The following is a 26,074-nucleotide window of genomic DNA, read 5'->3' as shown; positions in this document are numbered from 1 at the left end:
GCTGCTCTTTACTTTGTCTGCCCCGATCAGCTCCCGAATGCCCGGCTTGGGCGTCTCAGCTTTTCGTCGGGGCCGGGGCTCGCCGCAGTTTCCAGGCGCTTTTGCTGTTGCGCTCTGGGGTGGGCTGTTGGCCGCGCTTTGCCGTCGGCGCGAGGGAAGAAACAAAGAGGAAGGGCATTCGTCCAAATCCGTCCGCGTGGCGGCTGGATGCTTTATTGGCTGTGAGAGCTGCGATGGAAAGGCTGCAGCCGCTCCCAGCTTCGCACGGACGCAAATGGCCTCGAGCATGCCGAGGAGTGGGGTGATATAGGGAAGGGACAGGGCGGATGGGGAGCCCTCCCGCCCAATGGGTACAGACATCATGGTGATGACGTGTACTACAGCGACCAATGGGAACACGGCAGGGGCGGGCACGAGACTTTGGGGTGAGTGGGACCGCGAGAACGGGGAGACGGGCACGGAAACCACAGGAGTAGGGGAAAACCCGGGGGATGCACAAGGGTACAAAGAACTGGAAAACTAACAAAGAAAAAACCCATAATGTGAACCCAAACCTGGGATGCAACATGGCTGCTTCTAATCACCTGACTGCCCAACCTGTGGGTGTCAGGGATTGGTCTGGGATTACCATGATCCAGGTACATGATCTTGCACTTCATTTTGTTGAACTGAGGTTTGCATCAGTCCATGTCTCAAACCTGTCAAGGTCCCTCTGGATGGCATCCCTTCCCTTCACCTTGTCAACTGCACCACACAGCCTGGTGCTGTCAGTGAACTTGTTGAGGGTGCCCTTGATCACACTGTCCATGTTGCCAACAAAGATGTTGAGGAGTATCAGCCCCAGTACTGACCCCCTGGGATACCACTCACCACTGGTCTGTGAAGAAAATGAGCTGTTGACCACAACTCTTTGCAGCCATCCAGTGAGTTCTTTATTCTTTGTCTTTATGGGCAAAGTGGTCCATCCACCCATATCTCTTCAATTCAGCAACAAGGCTGTTGTGTGGGACAGTGTCAAATGCTTCACATAAATCCAGGTAGACAATGTCTGTTTCTCTGCCCTTATTCACCAATGCTGTAGCCCCTTCACAGAAGTGCACCAAATTCATCAGGCATGATTTCTGCTTTGTAAAACAATGTTGGCTATTATCATTCACCTCTTTGTTTTCATGTGTCTCGGCATAAGGAAAATCTACTCCATGATCTTACCTGTCACAGAGGTGAAATTGACTTTATTTTATTTCCTATGTCTTTTATTTCCTATGTCTTACACTTTGGCTTTTTTAAAATGGAGGTCATGTTTCCCTTTTCAAGTCATTGGAAACTTAACCTGACCATCATGATTTTTCAAAAATTATGATAATGGCTTAGCAACTTCATCTGCCAGCTCCCTCAGTACCCTCAGATGAATCTCAACAGGTACCACAGGATGACATTGTCATTTGAAGACTGCTGATCAAACGTAGTAGGATAGGCTTTTCATAGAAATACAGATTATAGTAAGTTTGATTTTTTTTCTCCTAATATTTCGGTGAACTTAAATGAGTCCTTAGTGTAAACAGACATATATTTATTTTACAGTGAAAAGCTGGACCCTGACAAGGGAAAATGATATAATTTGCTTTAAATGTTATAATTGACTAAGGTACACTATAAAATTACATAATAGTGCTCAGAATTTAATGTTCATTTTTTGCAGGCTTTGTTGATCACACTTCAGTGACAGTTTTGGTTATATGTCATGGACTGTTTAGGATCATATGTTTTTCTGTAATCAAATTTCTCCTAGGGAAACTACTGTCCTTGAACAGCTGCTCTACCTGTCACACTGAGCAGAGAAAATATTTATTTTGAGGTGCAGAAGCAGCTGGTTTTCCTTAGTAGGTGCTAAAGTGAAAGTCAGTGTCTAACGTGTTTACACTAAGTTCTGGTCCCTAGTGTCATTCCTCTTTAAACAATTCCTTTTCTAGTTACAGTCTTTTTCAAAGTGAGCATTATTAAAATATAAATTTCAAATATTTCATCTGTTTTAATAATCTGTGTGGAGAAGTTTTAATTTTCACTGCTGGCTTTAGGGAATGTTCTATATAGACTTCTGGTTTTTTTGTGGTTTTACCCCAGCCAGCAATCAAGCCACATGCAGTCACTCTCCCCAGTCAACAGGATCAGAAGGTGAATCAGAAGAGTAAAAACAAGATAACTGGTGAGTTGAGATAAAGTCAGTTTAATAGGGAAAGCAAAACCCTTGCACACAAGCAGAGCAAAATGGAATTTTTTCAGCACTGCCCATGGGCAGGCAGATGTTCAGCCATCTCCAGGAGAGCAGGGCCCCAGCACAGGTAACAGTTACATGAGAAGACAAACACCATCATCCAAAATGACCCCCTTCTTCCTTCTTCCCCCACTTTACATACTGAGTTTGATGTCATGTGATATAGAATATCTCTTAGGTCAGTTTGTGTCACCCGTCTGGGCTGTGTCTCCTCCCAGACTCCCATGAAGCCCCAGCTCCCTCATCAGCATGGCTGTATGAAAAGCAAAAAAGGCCTTGGCTCTGTGTAACCTCTAATGAAGAGTAACAAAAATGTCTCTCTATTATCAACATTGTGTTCTGCACAATTCCAAAACACAGACCCATGCCAGCCACTGTGAAGACAATTTATTCTACCCCAGCCATGAGCTGGACAGGAATTCCTGTCAAATACTTTTATGAGAGAATGCCTTTTTACTTGTATTAAAAAAAAGGGAATCCCAAAGTGACAGTGTGTTCCAGCCCTGTACGTATGAGGCTTACTGGTCAAATAATTTTTAAGATAATATGAAGATGAAAAAAAAAAAATTTCAAGCCTTGATTCTTAGATCCAAACACTAAACCACATCTGTTACAAGCTTGCAAAAGCAAATAACTAAAATTTTCTTCTTATTATTCAAAGAAGAATCAAGGATTGCAAGTTTATTCTCACACGTGTAATACGTGTTTAGATTGCTTCAAATTATTATCAAATGGCATGCATTCTTTAAAATTGTGGCTTTTTTTTCTGAAGAAGCTAATAAAGAAAATAAAATTAGCATAGCCAAGTATTAGCAAATCAGACAAATAATACCACTACTAATAAATTACACTAATTCCTATTCCACTCTGGTTCAAGTAGTTCAAATGAAAAACAAAAGTATGTTACAGTTTCCCCCAGTATTTATTTAATTAGATAACTTTTTATGACAATGTTATTTATGAAAAACATATAAAAACTTCTAGATTCTGTCAGTTTATTTATGTTTTTTTCATTGTAAAGTTTATTCTTGCTCAGCCATGTGTAAAGAGCTCCCTTCTTGATTGTCACCCTTGGCTGCCTGTTTGTCAGCTCCTCACAGAATCCCCCATGCCTTCACTAGCTCAGTTCCTTATGCATTGCATCTGATCCTGTGGCTTGTTGTGCAAGGCTCCTAGTCTGATCATGTTTCACGCCTTCTAAGGAGACATTTCTTTTATTCTGTAAGCTTGAAGGCATGCAGTCTAGTAAACTTATGTTTCTTTTTGATTCTGTTTGAAAATTTTACCCTGTAATTTCCCCCATTATTTCTCCTTCTCTGTCATTAGAATGTAAATTCCTTCATGGTAGAGACCATCTTACAAGTACAGAAATGTCTTGTACACTGAGAGCACAACTATAAGCAATGTTTTTGCTGTAGAGCATGGATATGAACAGAATATGCAACATTTGAGGAATGCTGGATCTTTTCATTTTGGAGCAACCTATGATTATATTAGGTGACCAGTTACCCTGTAAAAATGAGAAATTTAGAAGTAGTCTCTGGACAAGATATAACTTAACTGAATGACATTCATTGATAGCCAGGCACTCCAGCTTAACACAGTAGGAAAAAGAAAGGTGGATTTGTCCAGAAACACAGGAAATCAACTAAAAACCAAACCAAAACAAAACAAACAAACAAAAAAAAGGTGCTGTGTCTCTCAAGTTTGAGCTTCTTTGTACATAATCAAGCCTGGGATACAACTGTTAGTTGCCATCCTGCTTTGACTAATCAGGCCATTTTCCTTTCCACTTATGAATTTAAAGAACTCTCTTTTGGCAGACAATCTCCTTTGTCTGTCGAAAATCCTTATCTTCTTGTTACTTTGTTAAGCAAACTTTCATGCACACCCTCTTTTTAACACTGGTCTTTCATGAGTTCCACAGTTATAGGAATCAGAAATCTTGTGACTGAAAGATAATAAAATGTTTTTTTTTTAAATCCTCTTTACTAAGTTTAGGTCCATAAACACAACTATAAATGAACAGTTATTAAAATCTGTGAAATTTTTGAACAGCCACAAGAGTCTTATCATTGAGTCTGGATTACTCAAGAATTCAGAATTATGCTCAAATCATGGTACATTGAAACCTGCATTCCATTAACAGCAATAATTAAACTCCTGCAATGATTTTTTGCTTGGATGGGAAAAGATTACATAGTAACATGAATGATCTGACTTGAAAGGACCCATAAGGATCAATGAGTCCAACACTTAAATGAATGGCTCCTGGGGATTGAACACATGACCTTGATATTATAAGTAGACATATATTTTTAAGACAAGAAATTATAAAACTTGTGTTTTTTTAAAAATTTTGTAATATATTTTTGTATTTATCATACAGCAACATATATGAACCCTTCTGATAATTAGTATAATTGAATCTCCTTTTGCTATGCCTTATCACAATTGCTTCTGCAAATAAGTATCATTACCTCCCAGCCACTAGGAGCTTGTCTCAGGAGAGTTAGCACCTTTTTTCAAGTTCATTAACTACTCTCATGATCATCACCTGAAGTGCTTGAATGATCAAATCTCATTTTCCCAAAGCCTATAACTTACCTCTGTAAACTCATCTTTTACAGTGATCTCCTGTATGTGTGAGGCATCATTAGCACTCCTTCAGACATTCATGAGAAATTGAGTTATGTAAAGATTATGCTTGCTACACCAGAAGTTTACTCAGTTAAAGGCTGGAATAGACAGTTTCGAAACAGAGCATAAATCTTTCTCTCTCTTTGTATCTCTCTTTTTCCAGTTAAATGCTGAGCTGATGACAGACCAACACTGGTGCTACTAGATTTGTAAATGGAGTGATCTGACCAGTAAACACAAAGTCCTAAATACTGTTTCTCTACAAAATGCATTTACCTGAGCAAAATTTTTCTTAAATGATATTTTCTTCTTACTATTAATTTTATATGTATTTTACATCTAAGTTTACAGCTTTTTCCTCTCCAGACAAAAATTTCCTATGTTGCAGATCTCCATGTTTACTTTGCGAGAGTTTTATTCACATAGGCTTTGTTTGCTGCCCTCTGTAGCAAATGGAGAAAAAACTAACACTGATATACTCCTGAAGAAATTTACTAGCCCTACACCAAGTTCCTAATTCTTGGAATTTCACTTTAGTACAGGAAGGATAGGGATTCTATATGGTAGCAAATGCATCTCAGTAGCTATTGTGATTGCTCTTATGCAATGTCTTCTCCATGCCAAAAATAAATTAATCAAAATTTTAAAATAAGTGGTAAGTTTATGTTTGACTATTTCACTCAAGAAAGATGTATGGTGAGATAGAATATAATATAATCACCTGACCTGTAACAACAATTATTGTCAAACAGATAAGTCTAAATAATTAGGTGTTTAATTGAACTACCTTATGAAGAAATATGACTATTTTGAAGTACTTTATCCTGACAGTTAGCTAGTAGCATACTTTTGTGTAATGCTTTTTTGTTTTTTCCTATGGCATTTTTAATGGTCTGTTGATTGCCAACTATGATTCTAAAATTATTTATGCAGAAAAATAGAAATTTCTGGGTTTTTCCCCCCTACTATCACTGAAGAATATGCTATCAACATTACTTTAGAAACTTAATCTTTAAGAAAAATCCATGAAATTTCAATACTAGGAAAAATTAGGATTGTATATGTTTGTGTCATCAAAATATGAACTGCCACAAATATTTATACACTGTTATTACTGTTATTAATCAAGTTCAAACTTCTTTCTGGTATGACAATGCAGTATTGCATCTGTTCAGTAAGCCCAAATTAAAAGGTTACAGGGCTATTTGAGAGCATTAAATGTTCAGCCTAAGACAATGAGCATCAGTTTAAGAGTATTTCCAAATGTAACATATGCCTACATATAGTTCTACTACAAAGCTGTATTTTAGAGAAGCTGCCTGGCTTAGTTAATGTGCTTCATAGATAGCAAGCTCTATGTCTCATATTGGAATGATACTATAAATAGAAAATAACATAAAACTGAATATAAGAATAGTATGACTTGTAAAAAATAACCATTGCAAAAATTTGTAATAGAACCACAAAAGACTTCTCACAAGTCTGTTTATTTTTGACATGGAGGAAGGATAAAAAAGACAAGAAGACAAGGGAATATGTAATAATTAATACAGAAGTCAGCAAGATTTTATGTTTTAGGATATTTAGGAGATTCACTTCTTTACTATGCTACTAAATTGAATGATTACAGGGGACTGATTTGTTGGTTTGGGTTTTTTTGTTTGGCTGGGGTTTTTTTTGTTTGTTTTAGTTTGGGGTTTTTTTGTGTGTTCTGTTTGGTTGGCTGGTTTGGTTTGCTTGTCATTTGACTATTAAATAACTTTACGTGCCTTTCAAAGTAAGGATAGCTCATTTACTTCTGAAACAGTTAGCTGTTTTCTAGTGTGCAGAGATAGTGCATTGTCCCAAGGCAAAGTACAGTAAGCTCTGGTAAAAATGAAATGAGAAGCCATGTGAATTGTTTTTCTAATCAAATATTCAAAAAGCAAAAATCTAATGGGAAATTTTGTCATACAATTAAAAAAAATAGTTAAGCATCTAATACAAAAAATTGATAAATGCATTAAGTGTTGCAAAGAAAAATGTAGAAATACATCACTTCTCAATTAAATAAACTTCAACTGATTGTGTGGTGGTGAGATGATGGTTAGAACCCAAAGGCAATTTTGGGAATGAGCTAGTAGAAAACAAATGCATGCATTGTACTGACATGTATGTAATGATTTGTAATTAATAAAAAATATAATTTTTGGGATGTTATTGTCATTTCATTAACAGATGAAAATAAAATATATAGAAAACAAAAAAGATTTTTTTTCATATACTTTTCTTTTTTCTCCTCTTTTAAACCAACAAGAAGACAAAGGAGCCAAGAAATGCAAAAAAACCCAAAAATGAAACAGCTATTTGGAAAAGGAAAATACTATGGAAAGGTGTATTTTAATATCTTTTTTTACATTTTTTCAAATGTTTTTATCTTTTATGCAAAGAAAACTAACAAGTTAACAAAATTTATTGGAGAAAATTCTCCTCCAAATGTCAAAAAAAGTTAACTATTTTTGGATCAATCCTGCTAATGAATCAGGTGAATGTATGTTGCTAACCATGACTTACCAAAATTTTGGACTTTTTTTCCTAAGTCAACTTATTGCCATTTCATTCTAGAGAGTATCAGTACTGCTCTAAATATTCTATACTGCAGTCAACCTATGAAAAAAAAATTGAAGTGGCTCTGTAACAAATGATCAGGTGATTTATCTTGCTTCTTTATCTCTTATTATGTCTACATAATTTCACTACAAATTTGAAAGAATTGAAATTCATGTACTTCTACTGCTTAAAGGATTTAAATAATTTTGTATTTCAACTACAAGAATGATCATGGAAAAAGGAACTATTTAAGAGGATTACTTGTGTGATGGGATTTATACTAAGAGGCCAGTGTCAGGCCAGAGTTTCAGCCTTAATTCTGTCAGGTCTTGGTTTCATGGCATTAGAGTTAAACTGTCAAGAGTTCTAAGTGTGTCCTTTGTAATGGCAAAGTGTTTCCACAAAGGAAGTTGAAAGGTGCATCCCCAAGGCAAGGCCTAAGAAGAGAGTAATAGCAAATGTAGAACTCAAAAAAAACTTGTAAATGGGGGAAATTAGTAAGACATAGTAAGGAAGTTAGGAGTCTTTTAACCACTATATGGTAAGAATACAGAAATCTTTCAAGAATAAGATGTGTCACATGAAAAAAATATGAAGAAGTAATATTGAGAGAGAGCGAAGGGGGATGGCACTGAAGGTCTGCAGGTAGATACATTTTTAATGACTTTCTAGAAAAGTCAGTAATTTTCTGACTCAGCTATAAATACTTTCTGTAACACTTTTTAATTTATAGACTGAGTTTAAGATATATAGCAACAGATATTTTTCTACCTTTGTGTAAGTCAATGGGCTAGAATCTTGTTATATCATCACCTATAGCAATAATAGGCCTCATACTAATGAGTAGAGATTAATAGATGTAATGACACAGAGAAGACACATAATAAGTTAGAAAAACAAAAAAAAAACCCTTTTCTTACTGTGAGTTTGGTCAAATACCTGGGAGACTTGCCCAGGAAGGCTGTGAAAGTCCCCCATGCGTGTACATATTCAAAACCTGACTGTCCTGCGTGAGCAGGAGTTTTGGACAGGACGATCTCCAGAGGCTCCTCTAAACCATTCTGAGATTCTGTGAAAGCCAAATATAGAACTTTAAATTCAAATGACAGTTTTATCATTAGTACTGTATATTCTATTAACAACAACTTACAGCTGTAGGTTGACATAAGTATCACCTCCTTGACTGTAACACTTCAAATTTGATCTTTGATTCCCTATCTTAGGTGTCATTTTTATAGCTGGTCTTTTCCATAGGAGCCAAGCCCAGGTGCTACACATCTTAATTTGCAATGAAATGACTTATCTATTCTAACACTTTAGTCTTCCAGATTACCTAAAATCCGATAAAAATTCAGCTATCATTCGACAAAAAAAATTGCCGAAATACTCTCAGGAATTATGTCTTAATTGAAAATCTAAGTTTACTTCAGAATTTTTCTGTCTGCACTTACACATGACAGTAGATTATGAAAAGAAGGATTAATAAGATAATAAGCAACTCCTAGACTAGGTGTACTGAAATGTCACATTTTCTAGATATGAGAAATATATATGCTGGCGTTATTTGTAAAATGCAGAAGTTTGGCTTTATTTTATATAAAATAGCTTTCAAACTCAGTACTTTTTTGAGAGACAAAATAAGAAATATTGTTCAGATATGCAGTTTTTAAGAGACAGTGAGGCTTGATTCTGATAAAGGACTATTGTCCAAAACCAATTTGGGACAATTAAATTTCTCAGATGGAAAAGTAGAGTAATGCCATTGAAAAATGCAAGATCATGAATTAAATCATACATAAACTAAAAGTAATTGTAAATGCCTCAAACGGATATTCAAATCTCCCAGTAAAGCTCATGAATTGCAATGTGTTATGGAATTCAACTGACAAAATGTTTTAAACAGATCCTGCCTTTTGAATAAGAATGCTTATGCGCAAAACAAGCTGACAATATACCACAAAATTACAAGACACAGGAGTAAGAATAAAACATAATTAGATTGCAAATGCCAATTATGTGAGGTGAATTCCCTGTTGAGTTAGTCAATACACAATATACTTATACCTATTTCTTTTCATAATTGTGGAAAACCAATTAATGTGAATTACATATATGTCATAGTTTCTAGAATGTTGATAAAATATTCTGAAAAACTTTGGATAACATTTTACTTACTGTAAATTGAATTAATTTTAGATGTTATTTACATAATTGTTAATACAATATTCCAAATTTGCTTTATGTTAAATGTTGATTTTAAGTCTTCTTAAAAACTCTCTATGCTAAAGGCAGCACCACAACTGATGCTATTACTAACTCAGGCTAAAATACCTACACTTTAGGAAAAATAAATTCCAGTGTTTTCATTACAAATGTTGTATAACATTTTTAATACCAAAATAAGTATAATAAAACTTGAAAACCCAGAAACCTTTCTCCTAGTACTTAAATTATACAGTTTAGACTAAATATTTTCTTGTAATCACTCTTATCAAGAGGTGGACAATATAACATCTGGTTTGCTTTTCAGACTTACAAAGTTTTCAATTGATTGACCAATTGATTCTATAAATTTCTACTTCTGTCTCCCTCAGTTTCTGAAAGATGATGCAAATTTAAGCTTTTTTCCTGTGTTTTGGTGTTTATGTTTCTTTTTTTTTCAAAATATGTAAAATTAATTGTGTCTGGGCAGCAGAGAATAGAGTTATATGCGTTTCCTGCCTCAATGGATGCATACAGATATCTCTATGGAAAAAGGAAAAGATGCTGCTTTGTTTTTTTCTGCTTTGCTGTTCAGAAATTGCATTTCTGAGCTTTGAAGATGCTCTCACAATGCAAGTGGTAAGCAAGAACCTCAGTAGCAAGGACTGTCAATCATGAACAGAGCCAGGAAGGTCTTGGAAAGAAAAGAGTGGAGGTTTCAGTGACTACAGGAAATACAGACTGATTTTTTAACTTCTCTAGAGACAATAGCATAGCTTTTCAATCCAAAAAGACCTCTGAAAATTGCTGGACCACAGAAAAGAATATACCATTCAGTTACACATGGGTATTAGTAATGGTGCTTAAAAATACTTTTGTTCTTGTCTAGTGAACTCTAAACTTCTAAGAATCCTGTTCTAGCAATCCTAGAAATTCAAAACCATTTCACTCCTAAACAAAAAAAAAAAAAAAAAAAAAAAAAAAAGGCAGTGTACCTATTTCAAAGCTGCAAGTGCATTGGGGTCAGCAGCCATCTACCAGCTTTTAGTTTCACAATTTATGGAAAGATTTTTCCATCTTTGTCAGGTGTTCTAAGTGAATATAACATAAAACTCTTTGGGGTTTTTTGTCTGTTTGTTTGGGTTTTTGTTTGTTTTGTTGTGTTGTTTTTTTGGTTTTTTATTTTGCTTTGCTTTGGTTTGGTTTGATTTTTATCCCTGAGCTCTACTGAGTTTTGCCAAAGCCTACTGGGAAAATGAAGTTCTTCCAGCAGGAAGCATTGAACCACTTTCTGCTTTGCTCTGAAAATTGCAGTCTGCATGCTTCCCTCAGAGTTAAAAGCTCTCCACCTTTTTCATGAATAATCAGGACAGCAGCAAGGAATCTCTCACAGTTCCATGAGAAATTAATTTTATGAGGTTATTGTGAGATTCTGAGTAAAATTAATGTATTTTACTTATCCAAAATCTACTTTTGGAGCAGTGCTGCTTTAAGAGAACTTGCCTCAAATTTCAGATACCAATGAAAATTAATTTTGATGCATCAGTATCCTATTACCTCTGAGCCAAGAAATATTTCAGCTTTGACAACTAATGCAAGTCCAGTTGAATGAAATCATCACTTGAATGAAAGCAGCATGAGGTCCAAACCAGATCTTTCCAGGCAATTAAATACAAGCATAACCTCATCGGTTTTATAAAACTCTCTGTGCTATACTGTTTTTCTGCAACAGAAACAGGTGACGAAACCTGCTTCCTCCCAAGCAGTGAGTTTGAATACTCTTTCAGGAACACTAAGACATTTATGGCAGCAAAATATAACACATTGTTTTCATTATTTGTGATGAGAATTGGGAGAATAATGTTGATACATTTTTTCCTATACCCAGTTTGCTTTTTTTCCACCATCAGCTAAAATCCTCATTTGAAGATTATTGTAGAGTCTTGGTTACTCCCCAAGTTAATTTCTTCTGTATTATACTTGTTACCTCTTTCACTTTGACATCAAGACTGAAATTCTCTTAGACCTTCTTCAAAATTTAGATTAAAATTCTAGTCATCTCATCTTGACTAGTGGAAGGGCTGGCTTTAGGTTTTAGTTTGTTTTTCTGTCTCATATGAAAAAGATTTTCAAAACTTTTTTAAAATGTGAAGCTGCAACTTAACTCAGATGGCTAGAACTCAGGGCTTGCAGGATATTCATCGTTAATAGTGATTTCCAAAGACCTAGAAGGATTGACTCATCTGCCTATTTACTTAGGTTTTCCGAAATACAATTGGTGAAAATTGTGAGCTTTCTGATTTTTCATTGTCCCTGAAATATAGTTCTCCCATATTCCTTATTATGTGAATTCCTACAAAAATAATGGTGGAGGTAACTAAAACCACAGAAAATTATATATAACTCTAATAAGAAGTATTAATTACCTCATTTTTCTTTTTCTTTTTTTTTTTAATTCTTTTAAGAATACAGCTAAGAATTTCAATAAAAAGCCTTAACTAAATTCTCTATGAGTAGTAACAAGCCCTACAAGTCAGTGGAAGTGAGAAAGTAGTTGGAGGAGCAGAGGTGATTTAATTATTGCAAAGTACTAACTTGAAAAATCCTAGCAACAATAAAGCAGTTATGCAATTTCTCTTGTTGCCTAGATGTACGGCTGTATATTTAATTTAAAATATATTAAATTATGGAATGGCTTTATTAATTCTATCATTAAAGAGAAGCCTCTGTCAAATATATTACTATATTTCAAGAGGCCTATTAGGAACATAGATTTTAAACATCATTATTTATAGTGAGTATGTATTTATAGTGAGTATTATTTATAGTGTGTATGTGTGTGTGTGCACTTATTGTTGGACTTTACACTGTTAGGTTTATGGCTGGATTTGATGATCTTAAAGATCTTTTCAATCCTAAATGATTCTATGATTCTACAATTATGTTTACACATGGCATTAAGAATGAGATTTCATCACTAAACAGTTTTCTGTGATAACATATTTCATTTGCTGATAGTGCATGTTTGGCAGCTATAGAATATTTAGGAAAATATTTTTATTGAATTTGAATTAATAATACCTAGGATTAAGTAAAATGCAGGACTACTGAATTGAAAATTATCATTCAAACCCTTTAACATTGTGAGTCATACAAATTAATGTATTGTTATTATTCACAGGTCTAATAATTTTGCTCTTACATAGATCTCAAAATACTAGTAAAATACCACTCACATATATTCTAAATGTGTATTCTGGGTTTCATATTCTGGGTAACTAGTTTTTCAGACAGACATAGATATTGTTTTTTGTCTCGTCCTTCCAAACTCCCTGAAACAGTATAAGCATATTCTGCAGTATAATCATATTCTGCATTAAAGACCTAAGACATTTTTCTAAAAACAGAGTATTTCCAGAGGCTATTGTCTAGTCTTGCGACCTAATGGGATTGGCTGACCTATCCAATGTATGGCTTTTCCTTAGCCTCCAGGAAATGTGTTTGCACTCTGACTGCCTATTGGGAATGATTCTTGGCCTGAAAAATTTTCCTAGAGGACTGACTTTAAATTACAGCTTGGTAATGGTCACAACTGTTCCAACCATCAACCTAACACTTTAATAGTATAGAAGATGGGGTTTTTTTCCCACTTTCAGAACCGATAAAATAAATTGATGCTTGATTATTATTATAGACATGGCCATTGTATCAGACAAGGCCATATGTAGATACATCGCCTGGGCTTCATAGGGTTGCTTTTTCACACCTAAGTCTTCCCTGCCCTGGGGCTGAGTTTCTCTCTTTCTATTCAAATTCATGCGGGGTTTGGAGGGTTTTTGGTGGTCTTGAGACCCCTACTGGGTCTTTCTTTGGTCAACCCTCCACACCTGCTTCTCAACCCACAGCTTCTGCTGTGCTCTTCTCCAGGAGCCAATACAAGGAGTTTGTCCCAGAAAAGTTCTGGCCTGCCGCTGTATGGGCTCCTTCTCCAGGCATATCCGGTCCTTTCTCACAGCATGTTCTTGCCAGCAATCCCTATTTGCTTCCATAGTTATTTGGCTGTTGGTTTCGAGACATGCATATTAGCCCCTTGTCTTCAGAGCTTCTACAGAGGACATGATAAGGAGAGTAGAGTAGCTCTCCCGTGATGGTAGGCTGATAAGGTTGGGGTTGTTCAGCCTGAAGAAGAGACGGTTGCATGGACACCTGATAATATCCTTCCGGTATCTGAAGGGAGCCTATAAGGAAGATGGAGAGAGGCTCTTCATCAGGAATTGTAGCGATATGACAAAGAGTAATGGGTTTAAAGAGATGAAAGTTTAGATTAGATGTTAGAAAGAAAGTCTGTACTTTGAGGGTGATGAGGTACTGGAACAGATTGTCAATAGTTGTGGGTGCCCCAACCCTGGCAGGGTTCAAGGCCATGTTGGATGGGGCTTTGAGCAACCTGGTCAAGTGCAAAGTGTCTCTGGCCATGGCAGGGAGGTTGGAACTAGATGATCCTTAAGATGCCTTCCAATCAAAAGCATTTTTTGATTCTATGCCATCTAGGAGTCGCCAGTTATCTTATTCTTCCTTTCTATCTAGCCTCAATTAAAGTTGGACACAATGGACTGTAATAGTCAAGACATCCTTGAATAATAGGGCTCCTTAAGCATGAAAAAATCAAGTTAATACTTTCTCTAATAGAGTATTGAAAGGAATTCACTTAACCTGTATTATCTAGAGTTTATGAAAATTAATTTTCCTTTCAAGATTTGTGCTATTTTTCAGGGATATTGGTCTTAGTTCCTTTGCTCTCATTAAGGATCAATTTTTTTGAATACAATAGAATTTAACTCCTTGAATATGTTAGGAAACTAGTTCTATTTTAGTTCACATACAGCTCACAGATTTGCCTATGTTTTCAAGCAGTACAGAGAGATAAGAGAGGACTTTAAAAGTGAAGCAGTGAATACCTGATACCTCTAAATTATATTCATGCTATTGTTCATTTAGGGGTTTTCCTGCTGACTTGACTTACACATATGGATCAACCATCAATACTCACTGGGGTGTACCAGGTACATTCTTCAAGTCTTTCTTTCAGGTTTCTTCCATTTGAAGATTCACTTGTTTTGAGATTGCTGTCTTAAGTGAACCAAAGCGTGTTTTCTGGTGGTTAATTTAAATTAGCTTCAGAAGCATATTTTTGAGTGTAACAAAAAGTTTACTGTAAACGCACCTCTGAAATACCTGCTGCAGAAACTCAAAAACCTCAAAGAAATGGAAACAAAGTGATAATCCAGTTTAAATATGCATATTGCTTTTATAGACAAGAAAACAGAGTAAACTTTTGCATTTAGAATCTATTTGCAGTTTTATTTTGCCCATCATAATTTTCATTCATTCTCCTTGAACATAATTTTTTTGCTTTAAAAAAGTGCGTGCATGCTTTATTGGCATGACTAAATACTTTCAAAAACCAAATTAAAAGTAATGATGGACATGAGAAATGTGTATCCTGTTCCAAGTCTGTCTTCATTTCAATCTTTATACAACTAGTCAGACAAACTGAAGGAATTTAACTGAAATAAACATCCCATACATGTTTCAATGAATGTCAATGCTCTTTATCATCATGCTTGATGGTCAGTTCCAAGACCTTGTTCTGTGATTTGGCTATAACTAATAAGGGCTCAAGGTTTCTTGTCCATGGTTGTGGACCTTGTGTTGTCAAGTACAGCAGTGTTTAAGGACAAAACATGTTTAAAACCACTTCTACCTTCTCTCTTTTAATTCAGCTGTAGTGCAATAAACTAAGTATGACCTATATAAATTAGTATGTAGATTAAGAAACATTAGAAAAGAATTTCACCACAAAACACAGTATTTTCCTTAAAAATTTCCATTGTTAATATTTCTAGTTTAGTTTTTTTTTATCCCCAGGTACCATAAGTATCATGAGTGAAAACAACAAAGCTGTGAAATTCAGCACAGTGATCAGTGGGACTAGAGAAAATGTAATTTTCAGTAGCATGGGTTATTGTTTTTTCTTCTCTAGTTTGTATTGCAACCACAGTTTTCACTGAGTGTGAATATGACCTAGTATGACACTGTATCAAAGCTGAACAATAAGTTCATTAGAATGCCTGTTGGTTATGGAGGGTCTCTATTGGAATTTCTATTACTGCTGTCTTTTTAGAGATTTGTTGTTGATTTTGATGCTATTACTTGCTCTTTGAATATTTTTTCCCTCTAGTATTTGTATATGAATCTCTTTTCACATTCAACTGGTAAGGTTCTGTGATGCTTTTATTTAGTTTATTTACAGGAAATTTCAGATTGTGAGGTCTGTTTCTTGCTTTCCTTCCCATGCTCTTAAATTTAGATATACTAGCTCCTCTTTATCTATTTTCAAGCTCTGACCAATGGTACACAATTTTAATTTTTTTTAATACAGTATCCTTATATAATTTTTTTCCATGAGTACTTAACAGTATTGCCTTGTTTTAAGCATTCTTTTTAACAAATTAACTCATTAATTATTTCTCTTTTAGAAAATGAAGACAACTGTTGACCTTTTTTCACTTTAATGCTTTCCGTAGGCATTTTGAATTGAAGTACAGGATGAACACTGCTAAAGAGACATGCTTAACTAGAATCACATCAAAAGTTGCTTTGCCTTTTGTGTTTTTCAGCCTACTGCTCCATGAAACAGTAATAAATTCTACATAGAAATTTAATCTTTATTTAAACTGTGTTGTGCTATTTGTCTAATGCACATTGTAGCTGCAATCTCCCATTACAGATAATTTTCTTTACTCACTCTTTGACCTCTGCAGGTCACAGTCATGGTCACATAGGGACTTCATCATGGTCTTAGAAAGAAAACTATAATAAAGAAAACAGGTTAAAAGAGTGTGTATTTATGGATTTTTTAGGGGAAGGCATGCCACTTGAAGCACTTTTTCTAGGATCTGCTTTTCTTCTATAACTTCTTTAACTGCCTTTTTGGCAGATTTTTAGTCCTTATACTGTTTTGTTGAGCATGCAAAACTGTGAGTGAAGTAAATGAGAGTTGTCTGGAATATAACAGGCATAGAGGACTAGGTTTGAGTGGTAGGGTTCTTGTGGAATCAGGCCACCAACTACCTTCTGCTCCTCATAGATGTTTCATAATATCTCTAGGTGGGGAAACCCATCTGTGCAAAGCTGTCATCAAACTCCTGGAGGAACTCCTGGCCCTTTTCAGGCATATTTATGGAAGGCATTGGTAGCTGATAGGGGCTAGAGACAGGTTGGAGTAGAGACATGACATAGGGGTACAGACATCCTCAGAGACTTTAGCCAAGGTCAGCTTAATATCCTAGGACTGTAGAAACAAGCATCACAAACACTAAGCACAGGGCAGCAGAAAAAGTTGTGTTACATATTACACCAAAACCTCCTCCATGTATCCTGGAGGAATTGGGACAGACTCCAGACACCTGAGTGTGGGCACAAAGATTGCTTATGCATGTGTTGCTTCCCTGATCGTTTCTCTCATTATCAGAACTGCTAAACAGAATTTTGGGCTGGCTGGCGAGCTGGTTTTGACTGGATTGGAGTTTATTTTCCTCATAGGAGTCAGTATGGGGCTGTGCTTTTGATTCGTGATGAAAACAGTGTTGATAACAGTGATGTTTTAGATATTGCCAAACAGTGCCTATAGAGAGCCAAGGTCTTTTCTGCTTCTCACCCCACAATGAAGAATCTGAGTGTACACAAGGAGTTGGGAGGGATCTCAGCTAGGACAACTGACCCCAAGTGACCAAATGACCAGCTGGCCCCAAGTGACCAGCTCACCCCCAATATGACCCATTCCATACCATTCCATACACAATGTAGGGTGCTGTGCTCAGCAGATAAAGTTGGGGGAAGAAGGATGACAGGGGGCATTTTTAGTGTTATAGTGTTAGTCTTCCCAAATTACTGCTATGTGTGATGGAGCTCTGCTGTTCTGGGAATGGCTGGACACTTGCTTGCCCATTACTTTGCTTGTATGCACAGTTTTTGCTTTACCTACTACATTGTCTTTATTGCAACTCACGAGTTTTCTCATTTTTACCCTTCCAACTCTCTCCCCCATCACAATAGGGGGAAATGAGCAAGCCACTGTGTTGGGATTAGTTGTCAGACAGGGTTAAACCATGGCAGCTAACAGTAAACTAGAGTAAAGTAAAATTCCCTGGCTTAATATTTTATGCCTACCATCATTTTATAGGGATTGCTGTGAAAAAGACTAGCCACCAGAAACCCTGGTATGCAGTTTTGACACTGTCTGCATCACCACTGTCTATATTTGCAGTACAACTATAAGGTAGAAAAAAGGGTTGTGTGTTTTTGAGGTGTAGGTAAATTCACTGTCTAGCATGTTCAATATTGCTTCAGCAAATGCTATATGTTTTAAATGGTGTCTAGTAAACTAGGAATCATTTGCAAATAATTAGGATTGGTATAAATAATGCAGAATTTCCTAAGAGTTATTAATTTTGAGATGAAAAATAAAAAGGTACAAAGGACTCCTTGGTATGCCATTGAGAATATTAGTGCATATTGCAAAAAAAGAGAGTGGAAATAAAATTTTGCAGGCACTGTAATTTATTTCAATAACAATATTAATTTCAATAATGATTTTCCTTTACTATTTACACCTATTACATCATGCTTAAATTTGATGTTTTTAAATACACATCAGAAATAAAGAGAACTTAATATCACAGTCCCGGGGAGCAGCAAACATGGGCTGCCAGGCAAGGGTGGAGTGCTGAAAGGGGAGAGTGACTGTGACATCAGTGAAAAGAGGCACAATCCCATAGCACCAATATGGGAGTGTCTGGAGCTGGTGCTCAGAGGCAGCCAACAGTCTAGTGGTACTCAGACACATAAACAGCAAGGAGACAGGTGCTCAAGAGAGTAAGTCAAATATTTAGGACAGGGTCAAGGCCCAAGTAATGAAGGTATAAGGGCAAGTACCTACTCAGTTGCAGCGTAGCCCAGATGAGTATCAAGGATCAGAACTTGAGCTTAAATGCAGCTCCTGAGGAAGGTAGGGGGCACCCACAAAGCATCCCCCATCCCCCCAGCAGCACCCTCTCAGTAACTTCACATCATCTTGATCCAAGGTTGCAGTCCATCCTCCCAAAGCTGCTCGAGCACAGGAAGGAATTTAATAAAGGGGTCATGTGACATGTGAGAAGGTAGAAAGAGGAGGTTCATTCCTAGCCAAAACATGGTGGCATGATGTTACCAAACATTTCCTGGTTTATTCTTTTCTTTGACAGATTATCTTTTCCTGAGAACTTGTTAAAGTCAAATTTCATCTGTGGGCGTTTCTCCAATCTCACTTATAAGGCACTGTATTTTTTGTTATTAGTATGTAATACCAGTAATTAATAGAAAGAACACATAATCATTAAAATGCTGGACAGGAATGCAGATCATTTGGGATTATTTTTTGTTGAAGTTTTGCATAAATCTACTTGCTTTATTCTCCTCTAGTGCAACATAGAGCACTGTGCTGCTTTTCACCCAGCCTTATGTAAGTTTAAGAGTTAGATTTTCTTCAAGTATCTCTGCATCCATACAAATCCCAGTCTTGAAATTTTCTTAGTCTTCATCAATTACATGGAGCCAGCTGGGCTTATAAATAGGAAGATTTTATCCTTGCCTAAAGCAGATGTAAGGTATAACAGTTGTCATAATCCCTTTCAAATTTCATCTCATGACATAATTTTATCTCATGAGATGGCATCAGCATTTCGCAGTTATTTAATTTCTTTGCTGATTTTCTAAGTAATATATGTTAATATTATAACTGCATTTCATGCAGAGCTTTTTACTTTTTATACTCTTCACTCTATACTATTTTCCCTTTATGATTTTATTGCTAAATAAACAAGCTCCTGGTATTTCTTTTCTATTTTCCCTCAGGGTTTTTTTTATTGCTTTTACAGGATGTTTTTGTTTATTTAATTTTATTAGTTATAGAACTCCCATAATAATTTTTTTTTGCTGCATGAAGACTAATAATGATTTTGTGAAGAATAAAAACTGTTAAAATGCTACCAGCTACTTATTTTTAAAGTTTCGATTTATCCCATAAAAATATTGTAATGAAGCACATTTTAATCACCAGTAAAAATGAAATTTGTGTATGACTGCAGAATGATGCATAATTACATGAATGAAGGACAAAATGTAAGTGAGCAAGAACTCTTATGCATTAGACATGCAATAGCTTTCTTTTTGAAGTGTCTACAAGGAAAAAATAGCCTAAGAAATCTCATTATGATATAGGTAGGAAAAGATGGGCTGCTGAATGTAGGATTTCTAAATCTATGCGGTAATATAGACCATAGACTTCTATACCTGATATCAGTGACAGATGTAATAGTAGTTATAATGAACATAATAGTTCAAGACTTCTACCTTAAAAGAAAAAAATGCTCAATGACCCAAACTACACATTTGATACCCCATCATCTAATGGTGTCTTTGAACATCATGAGATTATGAAGATAATGCAATGGTCTCAAAACAGAAAGACTATGAGTATTCAGCAGCAAGAATAGTAGTTTTATCACAGATCCGTGTCCTTTCTTTCTTTCTATGGGGAATTGATGAGTTTTATTACAGATCCGTGTCCTTTCTTTCTTTCTATGGGGAATTGATTCCCAGGGGTGAAAATACAGAGGCAGAGAGGGGAAATTAGTATTAACATACTTGCCTAGCTTTTGAGCTATGTGGCTGGACTACTGAAACACTTTGAAGGCAAAATTTGGATCCAGTAATTAAATTAAAATGAAAATTATTATTTAAATTATTTAAATTTCATTAATTAATTAAATTAAACTATTAATTAAATTAAAATGAAAACTTCTTCCAGAAAACTATTTTGGGAGAAGGGTCAAAATATAGTTTGTACCCCTTCTGAGTTTAATATTCTTAATTCCAAGTCTCCTGTTATTACTATTAGTTAGTCATAGTCCATGCTTTTCTGGTATCTTAAACAGTGCTGGCCACTCTGCTGCACAAAGGTCATTGGGACAGGTTCACATATTCAGCATATTACTAATAGGACATAGCTACATTTTAGATGTTTTCATCCCAATTTAGATAGAGATGGGAGAGACTGAATATGACCCTTTAATATTATCCTATAATTGCCATCAGATCATTAAGTTTTTTTAAATTCTTCAACTAAACATTTCCGCAAACAATATATTTTCTTTGTCCTTTGAAAGTCCTTTGATCCTTCAGCCTAGTCCAGAGTATGGACCGAAATACACTTGAAGAACTTTGGGGAAAATGAGGATATTTAAGGAAATCATGTACTGTTGCATCATAATCTACATGCACTTTTGTGATAAACCAGCATAGTGTGTTGACCCTGGGTAGATGCCAGGCACTTACCAGAACTGTTCCATCTCTTCCCTCCACACTGCACAGAGGAGAGAAAATATAACGAGGGGTTCATGACATGAGATAAGGACAGAGAGCAATCACTTACCAGATATAGTCATAGGCAAAACAGATTTGAATTAGAGATATAAATTGAATTTATTATTAAAAAAATCAGAGCAGAATAGTGAGAAGTAAAATAAGACCTTAAAAACACCTTCCCCCCCCCCCCCCCCCCCCCCCCCCACCTCCATCTTCCCCAGTGCTACCTCTTACTCCAGTGGCACAGGGGGACAGGGAATGAGGATTATGGTCAGTTCAACACAGGTTGATTCTGCCGCTGCTCCGGAAGAGGAGTCCTTCCCCTGCTCCAGCATGGGGAGCTTCCCAAGGAAGACAGTTCCCCACAAATTTCTCTAATGTGAGTCCATCCAACAGGCAACAGTTCTCTACAAACTGCTGCCGTGAGGGATACTTTTCCATGGGGTACAGTCCTTCAGGAATAGGCTGCTGCAGCATGAGTTCCTCACAGGGTCTCAAGTTCTACCAGGAAACCTGCTCCAGCATGGGCTCCTCCCTCCACTGGTCTGTAGATTGCTGCAAGTTCACAGCCTCCTCTCAGGCATCCACCTGCTCTGGTGTGGGTCTCCTCCAAGGGCTGCAGGTGGATTTCTGCATCCCCATGGCCCTCCATGGCTGCAGGGGCACAGCTGTCTCACCATGGGCTGCATCAGGGGCTGCAGGTGAATCTCAGTTCTGGCACCTGGACCACCTCCTACCCCTTCTTCTGCACTGCCCTTGGTCTCTGAAGAGCTGTTCCTCTCACATATTCACACTCTGCTCTTATCTGGCTGCAGTTGCAGCAGTGCAATAACCTTTTCTTCTTCTTCTTAAATTTTTTATCTCATAGGTCTTACCACCATTTCTGATTTGCCCAGCATTGGCCAGCATCACATCCATCTTGGAGCTGGCTAGCATTGGACCTGCTGGACATTGAGAAAGCCACTCCTCTAACTCTCCCCCTACCAAAACCAGGCCATGCAAACACAGTAAAACTACATGTGTGTAGGTGTAGAAAATTATGCATCCACATTATTTTTATATGTGCTGTGCAAAAATGAAAGCAATGTGAACAAATTTCAAACTATAAATGCTATTGTTTATTTACACTGAAATGGCTTCCCTTGTAAGATAAATTTTCTTTAGAATTACTTTCTCATTGTAAATATCAGTTTAACAGCCACTATCTTAAAGGGAAATATAAATATCTGAGAGTGCCAGATAAGGATACTGAAGGGAAAAAAGACTAAGAGAGAGAAAAAGCTTTGTATTTAAGACAAATTAAGCTATTACTAATACAAAGCTATTGAAAATTTCTAAGGTATTTAACATAATACTGGATTTTCATCATTTCATTGTGACTCCAAGCAAAAGTTTCATAATCTTATTTTGGTTTTCTTTCTGTAATCACTCATCTCAATGCAATAAAAATTGCTAGATATATTCAAGGGACAGAAGAGACTAGTCTATAAATTAAATAGTCCTGAAGGATTCTGTAATCTGTCATCTTTGACTGTAATACATAAAAGTCTCAAGCATATGATTAAGGACATTTGCTTTTCAAATATATTCTTTGAAAAGTAAGGATTTAATGAAGGGTTTTGTTAAATGTATAAGAACAGAAAAGAGTTGAGTAGTGATTGCATGTTTTCTTTAAAAAGCAAAAATTCAACTTTGGAATATCTACTTTTATAATTAACTGTTAAATGATTATCAGAAAAATATTTATGGTTAAAGCTTATGACTAGAACTTAGATGTTCTTGTTTAGTTCCTCGTTTTGCCTCAGATGCCCTATCTTAACTTTATTATCATTAATTTTGTTATTTGAGAGAGGAAACATGAAAAGTACGCCTTCAATCTCTTTCTCTTGTGCACACAAGTACAATGAAACGCACTAAAAAATATCAAATTTTTAGCAGGAATAAAAATAGGAAAACACTGACATTTTTTACAGTTGGAGTTCTGATCGGTTCATTTTACTTAATCCAATTTCCCATTCCTAATTAGATGTTGCCCTTGATTTGTTGTACATTTTGTGTTTTGTAATGTGGTTTTAATATTCAACTGTATTTGGTGTGAAAACAGAAATATTTTCCTCTGTTTGAATTCCTAGGCTGCCGTGGAAAATACATGTGAACCTTAAGGAACAAATGTTCTGAAGTTATCCTCAGTAATAAAGCATATGTGAAAGGAAACTCCCATTGGTCAGGTGAAACAATGACTATGAAATCAGCATTTTGCATGGTAATTTGCTTTCTTCAACTTTGCATTGTCAATGGGCAGGTAATATGTGAGAGGCAAATGATTACTGAATGGAGAACAGAACCAAAACCTACCGTAATAAAATGGACACCAAGGGAAAATGTCTGTTCAGACTTTTACACTGAATGCTGGAATATGAATAAAAGTATTACTGGTGAAATCTCGGAAGAACGTAACCTCAATATCCCTCAGATATGCCCTTTACAGCTTCAATTAGGTGATAGTCTCTTCATTTCCTCTGAGCCATCCTTTCAGTCTTATGGAATGAATTTAGTAAATGTCTCCAAGGAAGAATTTATTGATTGCCCTAAGGCTGGTTTTCTTCAAGAGCAGTTGATTTTTGTTTGCCAGATAAAAGGACTACACCAAGTAGACCCTAACTGGCTTGGTGTTGGAACTCACTACTTTGCAGAACTTCGCAAGAGAGGTCCGCTATTGTGCAACATGGGCCTCCGTCTGAACGTTACCGTGAAGCAGCAGTTTTGCCAACAGTCACCGGGTGCACCACTATGCTCTGGGCATGGAAAATGTCTAAGCCATGTTTGGGAGAAAACATATAATTGCCATTGTTTCTCACAGTATTCAGGAACATTCTGCCAGAAGTTTGATATATGCTCCGCTAAACCTTGCCACAACAATGCCTCCTGCACTGAGAAATCGGAGCTTTCTGGAGATTCTTACAAATGCACATGTCCTCCAAAATTTTCAGGTATTTCTTTTCTCCTCTAGGGGTAAATACTATATAGATCATACACTTTCCTTAACAGATGATAAAGCAATAACAACACTAGTAAGGCTTTTATATCATTTGATTGCCCACAGCTGCTACCATAACTGCAGAGTCTCTTTTATATAGTGTCACTTATGGGAGACTGTGCAAGCATTTTAAGACAGTTTGTATTTGTGAATATTCATAAATACATTGTAGAGAAAAACAGAATAAGCTTTTATCATGCTTATTTCCTACTTGAGCATGAGACAGAAATAAGTGCTTCCTGAATTACAGAAGTAACTGTTTTACATTTTTGTTCTGCAGTTCAGGTTCTAAGACCAAATAACATAAATTATTTGGAGTAAGGTCCCCCAAAAATAGCTGGTTAACTGAACTAGTGGAAAAGAGTGATTTTGTTGAAATGAGCATTTCATTCAATCTGCCAGAACTCCCCTCCATTTTCATTTAAAGACCTTTCAGATTACATTAGTGAATTTTTAAAATCAAAATTTAGTTTAACTGAAAGGTCAAACGTTAACATAGAAGAACAAGCAAAATAAAATACTTAATGCTTTCTTTCAGATTGTTCTGTCCCGTAAAGTTCTTTTCAAAGGCAATTTTTTACAAATACTGTTATTATAAAATTAAGCATGTCACAAATGAAAAAAAAAATAAAAATCAAGTACTCCTCCTATGAAATATTGCAGCACTTACCCAAAACTCATTGGAGAAACTGAATTTGGGTTTGGATTACCATACCAGAGAATACAACATAACTGGGTAAACTCTTATCTAACCATTACCTTTATTTCATGGAGGAAAAAAAAAAATGTATTAAGGAAATTATGGGAATGTTGTTCCTGCATCCAGACCAATAGCATTTCGGTACGTTTTAGAAAGTACCAGAAATATTCATTCTCATCAAAAAAGAATCATTGTAGCTCTTTTTGTACTTGTGGAGAAGAATTCTTGAAATGTTCCTCTGTTGGACTGAATTTCTGTGTTCTCACAATAGTGATGCTATGCTATGAAGCACAGCTGATAGCTTAGGAATGAGTGAGGTTCATAGAATACATTTCATAGAAATGAAGCTTATGTTGCATAAAGATTGCTGTAATTTATTTTTAATTGCTTTTCAAAGTGCATAATAATTTGGTTACTAATGCATTTGCCAATGGAAGGATTATGCAGGTATGAATAAGTCAATGTTATGAGAAGATTTTTTTATAATTATGAACAGTGTAATAAGATAGTGGAAAACATTGATGCTATGCAGTATGTTTTATATTTCCTTTATCATTACTGGAGGCTGTGTAAAATGCTTTGAAAATAACAGTACCAAAAGCATCTGGTACTAATTGAACTCAAATTAATGAAAAAATTTGCAAGCAATTCTGTTAAAAGCAATCATCATACTTAATGCTATCAACAAGCAATTCTTAAAACATTTTTGTTAGCCTATATAGGAAAGTTTTAGCCTATATAGGAAAGATTTTAGCCTATATAGGAAAGATGCCATCAACTGACAATACTGGTCTCATAAATAAGCTGGATGCAAACAAGAAGAATTAGGAGACTAAAGCACCATATATTATAGGTATGGCTACATAAAAGTAAGGGAGGAAAAAGTGCCTCCCATAACATAAAAACTATTAGAAATTTGTACACTTTTTGAAGTGTGAATAATGTCATGGTAATAATTCAAGAGGCAAGCATAATTAAATGATATTTAGACCTGTATGCTATAATAACATAACTTATAACTGGAATTGTAATTTCCAGAAAGCTGCTTATTAAAATAAAGTTCTCACATTTCCACTCCACATAAGTACATCTTTTGTTCTCAATGCTGAAAGAAACTGTAAGCTAGATTCATGTTAAAAAGAAATAAATACTGCAGTTCTAGTAGCAC

At 35.8% G+C, this 26,074-nt stretch overlaps 1 protein-coding gene across 1 annotated transcript in view; it reads left to right on the top strand.

Moving 5' to 3' along the window:
• The window catches only part of EYS (eyes shut homolog), an 809,794-nt gene that overhangs the window by 68,125 nt on the left and 715,595 nt on the right, over positions 1–26,074 (top strand). The window contains exon 2 of the mRNA XM_068183727.1: positions 23,302–24,159. Coding sequence (XP_068039828.1) covers positions 23,406–24,159 — 754 coding nt within the window. The 5' untranslated portion in view covers positions 23,302–23,405. The remainder of the gene's footprint in view (positions 1–23,301; positions 24,160–26,074) is intronic.

The sequence above is a fragment of the Anomalospiza imberbis genome, chromosome 3, assembly GCF_031753505.1.
Source record: "Anomalospiza imberbis isolate Cuckoo-Finch-1a 21T00152 chromosome 3, ASM3175350v1, whole genome shotgun sequence".
Classification (NCBI taxonomy): domain Eukaryota; kingdom Metazoa; phylum Chordata; class Aves; order Passeriformes; family Viduidae; genus Anomalospiza; species Anomalospiza imberbis.
Note: the sequence above shows the minus strand (reverse complement) of the source record. Positions and strands in the feature narration are given on the sequence as shown.